The sequence below is a fragment of the Ambystoma mexicanum genome, chromosome 6p (genome assembly GCF_040938575.1).
Source record: "Ambystoma mexicanum isolate Mex_15411 chromosome 6p, UKY_AmexF1_1, whole genome shotgun sequence".
Lineage (NCBI taxonomy): Eukaryota > Metazoa > Chordata > Amphibia > Caudata > Ambystomatidae > Ambystoma > Ambystoma mexicanum.
In genome coordinates, this window is record NC_090935.1 from 1,005,377,365 (window position 1) to 1,005,387,126 (window position 9,762).

Sequence of the window (9,762 nt, forward strand, 5' to 3'; positions counted from 1 at the left end):
CTCTCCAGAAAGAACATGACATGATAACCTGTTCTGAGATGAGAGTTTGCAGCACATGATTTTTGCTCACTGTGCCTTTCACAGATGGGAAATATCCATTTGCATATCAGTCTTTGTCCCGCCCACATGGGCAGTCCAGCACCGAAATGCTATGGCAATTCCTCTCTGAACAAGAGTACCAACAGCAACCCCATACACGTGTTTCAGCCTTGTTGGGCCTCATCAGTGAGGTGAAGCTGTGCCTCTCTGAGCACAATGAGCAGGGAGTCCACGTCTGGTTGCCCCCAGGTAACTCAGGGTGACCAACCCCAAGTACCTTGCAAATATTTCAAGAAAGGTAGCAGGCGCTCCTCTCCAGAAAGAACATAGCATGATAACCTGTTCTGAGATGAGAGTTTGCAGCACATGCTTTTTGCTCACTGTGCCTTTCACAGATGGGAAATATCCATTTGCATATCAGTCTTTGTCCCGCCCACATGGGCAGTCCAGAACCGAAATGCTATGGCAATTCCTCTCTGAACAAGTGTACCAACAGCAACCCCATGTACGTGTTTCAGCCTTGTTGGGCCTCATCAGAGAGGTGAAGCTGTGCCTCTCTGAGCACAGTGAGCAGGGAGTCCATGTCTGGTTGCCCCCAGGTAACTCAGGGTGACCAACCCCAAGTTCCTTACAAATATTTCAACAAAAAAAAGCAGGCGCTCCTCTCCAGAAAGAACATGGCATGATAACCTGTTCTGAGATGAGAGTTTGCAGCACATGCTTTTTGCTCACTGTGCCTTTCACAGATGGGAAATATCCATTTGCATATCAGTCTTTGTCCTGCCTACATGGGCAGTCCAGCACCGAAATGCTATGGCAATTCCTCTCTGAACAAGTGTACCAACAGCAACCCCATACACGTGTTTCAGCCTTGTTGGGCCTCATCAGTGAGGATAGTGTTGAACCTTCATACTTAGTAGTTTCTCTTTTACGTATCATGTAGGAAACAATATTAGTGCCATTTTTGTACACTTATTGTTTCTCTGAGTGTAATCATTGGGTTAAATGGGGAAAATATTGTAGAACAGACATATTGATGTATTTGTTGGATACTGACTGTATGATAAGTTGTTCTAGTTGCACAGTGTAGAAGGTAATTCTTTTTTTGTGCAATTACGTAGGTACCGGTGGGTGTTGTAGGAGTAGGGTATTCTAATTGTGTACATCAATGAGTACATTTTGGCTTCAAGAATATTAAGTAGGCATTTGCAAGATTTGCAGGTAATCTCTGCTTTGGAATATGGAAGTATCATTGCATTCCCACCATGACCATTGCTTTCTAATGTATGCAGTATAGTGGCCTGCACTGGTTGTGTTGCCTGTGTTGCCTGTGTGGTAGATTATGGCTACTGCTGTAAAGGTGTACTCCGAGACACCAGCCGTCCCATAGAGCCGAGGTTTGCTCAGAAGTACTTTAAGACGAGATAGCTGCACCCTTGAGATGGATGGGGGTGCAGTTTTATTACTCCAACACCAATCAATAAGGACAACTCAATGGTTTGTACAAAAAACGGGGAGCCATGGATATCAGCAGTGATGCGATCGTCCTTCTCGCTTAAACTCCAACCAACTTCATACAAGGTGTAACATTTATACTCAAAACTCGTCATAATTGACGTGTAGCACTCAAAAGTTAACATGCAATTCTATTGGTTAGCAAAAGGTAACTTTAATATAGGGACTATATTTGTATATGGTAACGGAGTGAGGGGATTGGGTAAACACTGACAGGTGGGCATCTAAGCTCTTCCTTCAAAATGACTACTGCAGACGTCACTAAAAGTACAACGTCCCATTGGTTCTACTAAGTATAGGACCCTAGATTATTTGGTCCACTGTGATTGGGTTAGCACCAACCCCATGCATACTTTTCTACTTTGCTTAGCAGCACGGAGAATGGTCGGCCAGGTGCGGGGTGCCCCTTAGTTACCCGGCCTTCCTCCGATTATGGTTACAATCAATCATCACTTTAGTAGCCATGTGTCAATTAGTTCACTGTGGTTGGCCTCGAAAGTGCATCTTCTGTCTGGAAAAGTTCTGATATCTCTGCCTGGTCGGGTGCCAAGCATAGGTGTGAACCCTCGCTTCTTCTTGCTCAGCTAGTCACGTGCTTCCCACACCGTGAATTTGTCTTGTTTCTCTCAATTTGTGTATTTGATTCTTATTTAGCCCGCCACCTGCCTATGTCTTCTTATCTCGATCTTTCAGAAGCAGGATATTCTGTTCTTATTTTCAATTAAATGTAGCTGCTGTTCGCCTCGTCTATTGGTATGACCTTGGCTTCCCTGGCACGAGTTGCTTCTGCCGAGTTTTGATTCAGCCATCTCTTCTCATTTTGCTAAATATGAATCTCTGCTCATTTGGCCTTTAGTAACCTGGGTTGATTCTGCTTTGTTTGCAAAGTAGAAATACAATTATAATACTGTGCTTAGTTTTGAGGTACATTATGTGTAATGGTGCTTGCCACACTATTCTTCTACTAAGCATAGCAAGCAGCACTGTTTCCTTAGCTTTCTTGCGGTTCCAAGCATATTTACAGGTGTACACTGGTCAAATGTCTTCGTATTGCTTACAGCTTCATTTTCTTATATTTGGACATCATTCTTTTGTTTTAAGTTCACAATATCCTTACTCATGGCGTTTCGTCTCTTTGTGTCATTCTCGGGTCATCATTTCTTCTATCTGTGAGTCTGTCCGGGTCCTCGTGACGTCACCATTCGTCTTCCATTATGACCTTTTTGGTTTCTTCCAGGACAGTACTTAGGCAATCTTCATTTCGTTTCATTTGCTGGCAGGGTTTCTTTAATGGATACCTTACTGTCCTTGGTTTTCTGGGTATCGGTACTTCAATAGGCGTTGCTCTTCTGATAGGCACTGGGCAGAGCCCGACTGCGGCTCTCTGCTGGTTTATTTGCTCATCATACGTCACATATTTTGGTGTGAACATTCCTGGTACTCCAAAATGGGTGACTGGAGTGCAGGTTTTATTTGGGACCTCCTCTAGAAAGGGTTTCTTACCAAGTGATACCTGTCTGTGTGTGAAGGTAGTAAGTTTGCAGTTATTTTTGGTTCCATCTGTATTGTATCTTAAAAGCATTAATATTACATATTGACTCTGTGATTGTATATGTAACATCGAACGATTATCAGAATTGCAAGAAGTACACAATATGCTATGGTTTGCATTTTGCACCAGTTGCTGAAATGGAATGTATTCAAAGTTAGGTATGGATAAATAGACAAATCGCTCGTTAAAGATGTCATTTATGGGAATGTTTTTGCTTTCCAGTATTTGTAATAAGTACATTAGAAATTCCTGTTGATCTTCTTGTCTGTTTAACATAAATTTCACCATTCCGGCAGAGTAGTCCAATTCCTGCCTTATTTCTGAGACACTGTAAGTGTTGTCAGGATCATTTGTTGCATTTCTTTGAAGGATTAGCATTTGTCAACACAATTGGTCCGAGCCATTTAAATAACTGTTTTCAACAATTGCTGCCATTTGGGAATAGAACATTCATTGCTATATTTGCATAGCAATTTACACCAGTTGTATTGGAAAATTTGAATGGACCAGGTAGTTCTGTGTGAGTACTTTGATGGAAGTGCACGTGGTTTCTTTGAAGAGGTACTTTTCTTTGTGTGTGGAGTTGTGTATGTGTTGTCCTTTTCAGTCGATTTTTCTGTGTTTTTGGTAGTTGATGCAGTATGAGCTGATTTTAATTTCTTTGGTGGTACTGTTGGGAAATCATTTAGAACTTCTGATTGCATGAGTTTTCTTTTAAAACCTTGGGGTGTTTAAACTGCATGTAGTCTATTGTACTCTATGATGCAAGGAATGTCAGCACTGACTGCATTTGCATCAAAATTGACTAGATATAGTCCTCCAAGTGTATGTAGGTGTGACAGTGCTACGTAACTCATGCCTTCTTTAAAGACTATGCTGCCAATACCAATTAATGCTTGATCTAAGATTAGACCTTATTATTTATGAATAGTCACTGCATAAGTTAGCGACAGAGAAAACAGTTCTCTGCGTACATACATGTGTTTGAAAAGAAGGAATCTAGCTGTTGGGCGTTCTATCCTTTTAACTTCTGAAAATGTTTCATACTGGATGTTGACAAACTGAATGCTGTTGTCCCGTGGGTATGTCTGAAAGCCAACAACTGTATCAAGTGCTCTATTAACTAAACCTTGCTCTACGTCACGGTTACGCATTAACATTACTCTCCAGTAAACACATAATGTTAACATTTTCTCCAAACCAGCTGTGCTGGATATAGAGTTTTCTAAGGTATTACGTCGTGCTATGGCTTGTACACAATAGGTATTGTCATACTGTGTATGTCACATTTGTCTGTGGAGTGGGTTTCCACTAGTGGTTGCATTTCTTTTTTCAGCATTGTTGCATTGAATTGTGCACAGTTTGCTAGAGTTGGCATTAAGGACATACATTTGACATTTTGTGATCTAATTGTTCCAGGAGATCAGTAGCACATGTGTTATGCCCGTACCGCTCATGGATGCATCTGCTATTTAGGGTAGACTGAGCTTCCTTTGATAGTACACCAATCAGCATGTTTTTTAAAATGTTGGCGTAGTTGAGGTCTGCAGGCTGATGCATGTTTTCAGTTAGTTCTCTGTATTGGAAATGTTGCCAGAAATTAACATTCCTGATGCTTCCAAGACCTTTATGGCATAGTCTGTGTCATAAGGTTTTAAAGGTAGGTTCACCTTTCACTGGTGTTAATTACATGTTTTCCTCCTAATAGTTCTTCATAGTTTCTTTCTGAGGTGAATCAAAGCTAACATTAGGTTGGAAACCATGCTCACCTCATCTATTAGGAGCATTTTCACTTGTTTCAAAACTCTGCGTAGCACCAAAGCAGCTTCTGCTGAAAGTTTGTAGTGCTCTGATTTGTTTTGGTATTCTACTGGAAGGAGTAGCATTCGGTGTAAAGTGACCCCACCTATGTTGTAGGCAGCTAAAACTTTGGGGCCTGTTACAACAGCTGAAAGGTTGTTGTTTGTTAATTGTTGGAGGAATTTACTGATAATGTTTATTAAGAATGTTTTCCCTGAACCAGCTTCACCATTTACATACAGCAGTACAGGTTTGTAGTTTTCACAAGTACAAGTTTTAGTTTTGTGCTGTATACCATGTTCAATTTGTTTACTTCTAGAAAAATTGCACGCTGCTGATTGTTTAGTTGGGATTTTATTATAGAACAATCTTCTGCAGATTGCTCATATGGACACATGGTGGTCTTTACTTTGTCATGGCTAATTCTGCCTCATTTGCTATGAGTGGCTGTCCGAGTGGTTCTTGGCTTCCTGTCACAGAAGGTTCACTGCTTTCAGGAATGTCTACATTTTGCTGTGCTTGAAGTTCTTCTTCTTGTTGGCGTTCATTGCCCAATATTGTTTTGTACCGTGTAAAGTTTATATCTGTTATGGTACTTTCACTTGCATTTAAAGCATCTTCAGAGGAGGCGTGGGTGGCTAATAAATCTTCTTCTTTTCTCCACGATTTGAAAAGTTGCAGTAGAGCCATATAGTAGAGTTCTTTGTGTTGAGGAGTTTTTAATTACAATTGCATATGATTGATCAGGCTGCAGTTGGTAAGTTTTACCAGGCTGCCTTCACAACTTTCGACTCTGTATCTACCTTTTTTCTCATCTGGTTTAATGTTATTTTTGTATGAGAAGTTTTGGGCTATCTGGTACAGGCACATGGTTTATAAAGTAATACTCCTGTTTGGGCAGTAGGTGTCCAATAAGTTGTTTTTCAAAATGTCCTGGCTGGTGGGATCATTTTTGGCTATTGCTTCTATGTCTTCGTACAATTTCAGAACTCTTTTTCTGGATTCAGCAGGACCAAGCCTTAGCCACACTATGTTTTCAAATTTCCCATATAAGGCGGTGCCGGTTAAATGGTCTGCAGCTTCGTAGCAGCCACATTCTCTATGGGACAGATAATGTGTCATCCCAGAGGTCTTTGAGCTCTGTTTTCTCTGCTTTGGTTAAGTAGGCTGTGACATATTGTTCAACTGCAGTGGAATTGTCTGCAATGTACTGTACTGTACTGTACATCTACATGCATTTCATAGGAGGGCAATTATTGCATTGTTATCATTAATGTACTTTGATTCTTCAGTTATTTTTATGCAGTATGTGTTTTTAGGAGATTTCCCTTTTACACTGTGTCGCAATGAAGACATGAAGCTGTTTACTTGCCCTGTTGCTGAAACTGGTCTAGGGAAACCAAAGCAGCATTTGGTGTAGTATTTGCCTTTGTTCTTATATTTGCGCCAACAATACTTGCCACACTTGTGTATTTGAAACTGCAAAATGTGTGCATGTAGGTCACTATGTGTACTTTCTGAAGGCATTTCACAAGTGACACATTTGTGAATGAACTGCAAAACTGTTGCATCACTGTTCTCACCAAATTTAGGAACATTTTTAATCCACAAAAGCATGTGGATGTGTGGTCCTCCTCCGGCTTGATATTGTTTTCTCCAAAAAAAAGTGACCCACTTCTCCGAGGGGAGGAAATGCTTTATTGCATGGCAATGAAGCAATGATGGAAGAACCTTGATACATTTACAGGATAAAGAGAGCAATGTTCTCCTGGTGTTTTCATGTCTACACTTGTTTTGTTTTTGTTTGCTATGCGTAGGAAAGTGTGCAAGTCTTCCCATGCATACTCTGCACAACTCAAAGTGACACACCATGTGGGTGGGCCAAGGTTGCGTAGCATACATCGTACATCTGCGTGCCATCGGAACCAGTACTCTTTTGTACCACGCATGTGTGCCAAGAGATTTGGAATACTTGACTGTAAAACTGTGTCATGTGTCTTGCACCTTTTAAAGTAGCTGTGTAGCAGACATGTTTTGAAAATGGGAACCTGTTATCAATGTGTGTGCAACTCCATAATATAGCGTTGCTAGTTCACTTTCAAAGAAGAGGTGAAATATGTATTCCACATTTTGTCTAAATCTAGGGTCTTCATAATACATTAGTAGAGAGCAGTATTGTGATGCTGTTATTTGTGTGCCTCTTTCATTGTATCTTCCACCTTTTCCAGTTGGGAAGAGTAGAGGGAAATCTTGTGCTTCTACACTTTTTTCCCATACACTAATTGGCGATCATTTGGCTTGCCGCATTTAATGTTTCCAGTGCATCATCTATGGTGTCTTTGGAGTGCATAGGGTGAATTGGATAGTGATCTAAAATATTGGAGGCTGCAGTAGGATCTAGAAGATCAAAATGGCCAGTTGTTGAGGCATCCTGAATTGTTTCAGTGGTTTCTTTTAGGTTTTCATCAATGTTTATTTCTTTGTAGTATTCATTGTTTTCTTTAAAGTATTGTAAGGCTTTCCTAACTTTGTTTATGTCCACTAGTTGCTGACATTTTTTAAAAATCTTTTCGAGGTACACCATTTACCAGGATAATTAAAGATTGTTCTATTGGCCTTTGCGCTTGTACAGTGTCTACATTTTCTTTGAGAGCTATTGGTAAATAAAGTACTTTCCCACGAATGCCTCTAAGTCAGGGGTCTCCAACCTTTTCATTGGCGTGAGCTACATTCAGTGGAGGGCTAACAGTGGAGAGCTACTTGCGAGCGATCGGGGGTGGGGGATGTTCATAAACATTGGAACTTATTTTTTTTGCTGTTAATTTCCCCTTTATAAATAGAGGGAATAATAGTGCTTCACGATTATGTTAATAAAGTTCAAAAACCTCTTTATTGCATTCTTTTTTATAGAAGCCATCTTTTAAAAAGACTTCACAATGTGGGAAAATGATTGGGACATTCAGTGTGAAGGTTGACACTGCATGCCGTCCACCAGTGCTCTGTAGTCAGGTGTATAACTTGATACAGCTACTCGGATGGAGTCACTCAAATGCTCATCAGTCAGACGGGTTCGAAATTCCGATTTGAGGAAGTTCATATCTGAAAATGCAGATTCACAGAGATAGGTGGAACCAAACAGAGAAGTCACTTTTAATGCTGCTGTGCAAAGGTTACTGTACTCCTTGTAGTCAACAAGGCTCCAGAAATTGGTGTGAGATTGCCTGCTTTTCAACTGAATGTCCCCTTGCAGGCTGACAATCTCCATTTCCATAGCACAACTGTTCAGGTTAAACAGCTCACCCATTTGTTCTGCAAGTTCACAAACATCGACTTCCATGAATGGGTTTGCGATGAACATCATACACGGTTCAATCCTTTCGAAATCCCTGAACCGGTCACTGAACTCCTCCTTAAGCCTGCTCAGGAGACTGCTATATTTGTCAATGTTCAGGAGTTCAGGACTAGCTTTATTGTCTGTCAGCATTTGGATAACAGAAGGGAAATGATGCATTTTCTTTTTCACCACTTGTTCACTGAACAGGTTAAGTTTGGACTTAAATGTCTTTACTGCGCTTATCATGTCAGCAATGGTTTTACCTTTGTCTTGCAGTTCACAGTTCAGGGTATTTAATTGTTCAGTAACATCTGCCAGAAATGCCAAATCAAGTAGCCAAGAAATGCTGCATAATTGGCCGATGTCTTCATTTCTTGACCTCATGAAGTCTTTGATTTCTGGCAAAAGTGAAAGAAAGCGACGTAGTATTTTCCCCCTGCTAAGCCATCGGATTTCTGTATGTAGCAATAGATCACCATGTGCCGCAGATAGTTCTTCCAGGAATATTTTGAACATTCTGTGCTGTTTGGCCTTTGCACAAATTGAATTAATAATTCGCACAACAGGGGCCATCACATGATCAAAACCCATCACTTTTGCACAAATTGCCTGCTGGTGGATGATGCAGTGGTAGTGCAATAGTGGAGGGAAATCAGGGTCTGCTTTACAACACGCAACAAAACCAGAATGACGCCCGGTCATTGCTGGTGCACCATCAGTAGTTACTGCCACCAACTTGTTCAATGGAATCTTTGTTTTGACAAAATAATTCTTGACCTCATTGTAGATATCAACACCTCTGGTTGTGGATTTCAGAGGCAGCAAGGTCAAGAATTCCTCTTTGTTGGTGAAGTCTTCAAACACCATTCGAGCAAACAGTGCCAGCTGAGCAGTATCACTCGCATCAACTGATTCATCACACTGAATGGAAAAAAAACTGGGCAGTTTTTAAAATCTTTTAAAAGTGACTCTGCCACGAGAGCCATTGCACCTTTCACCACTGCACCATCTGTAAAAGTACATTTGTGTTTTGCCAAATAATTTGCAACTTTGAAGGATGCCTCTGTTGCAGCATTTGCTTTCTTTGCTGGTTGAGTAAAAAATGACTGTTGCATCTGCAGGGCAGCTTTTAGTTCAGCTACTTTTTGGGTTCTCAGACGGCTTCCTTTAGGAAAATTCTTTTCATAATTTGTATGCATTGTCACAAAATGCCTCTCGACATTACTCTTTTTTCCCACTGCCACTTTGGCACTGCAGATTAAACACACACACTTCCCTTTTACACTTGCGAAAAAGAAATCGGTCTCCCACTCCTGATGAAAATGATACGTCTTCTGCCTTTTGTTGGATGGTCCGCCTACTTCTGCATCCATGATTTCAACAATTGTCATTTGTACGTTTCTTTTGGGACTGCACGCGCAATGTAATCTGAGGAGGATTTCAATGTTTTATTATGGTTTTAAAAATAATTGAGCACACAAAGTTCTGCTTAGTCCAAAAATAGAAACCAGTGCCATTTTAG

General features: G+C 40.7%; 1 protein-coding gene across 1 annotated transcript; it reads right to left on the bottom strand.

The window, feature by feature from the left end:
• Positions 1-7,865: 7,865 nt before the first annotated feature.
• On the bottom strand, positions 7,866-9,107 carry LOC138510795 (general transcription factor II-I repeat domain-containing protein 2-like). The gene has a single exon (XM_069626504.1). The coding sequence runs from the start codon at positions 9,105-9,107 to the stop codon at positions 7,866-7,868; it is 1,242 nt and encodes a 413-aa protein (XP_069482605.1).
• Between the last annotated feature and the right edge of the window lie 655 nt (positions 9,108-9,762).

Excerpts from the sequence above, each read along its gene's own strand:
- LOC138510795 (XM_069626504.1), bottom strand. The coding sequence starts at position 9,107 with ATGGTGTTTGAAGACTTCACCAACAAAGAGGAATTCTTGACCTTGCTG.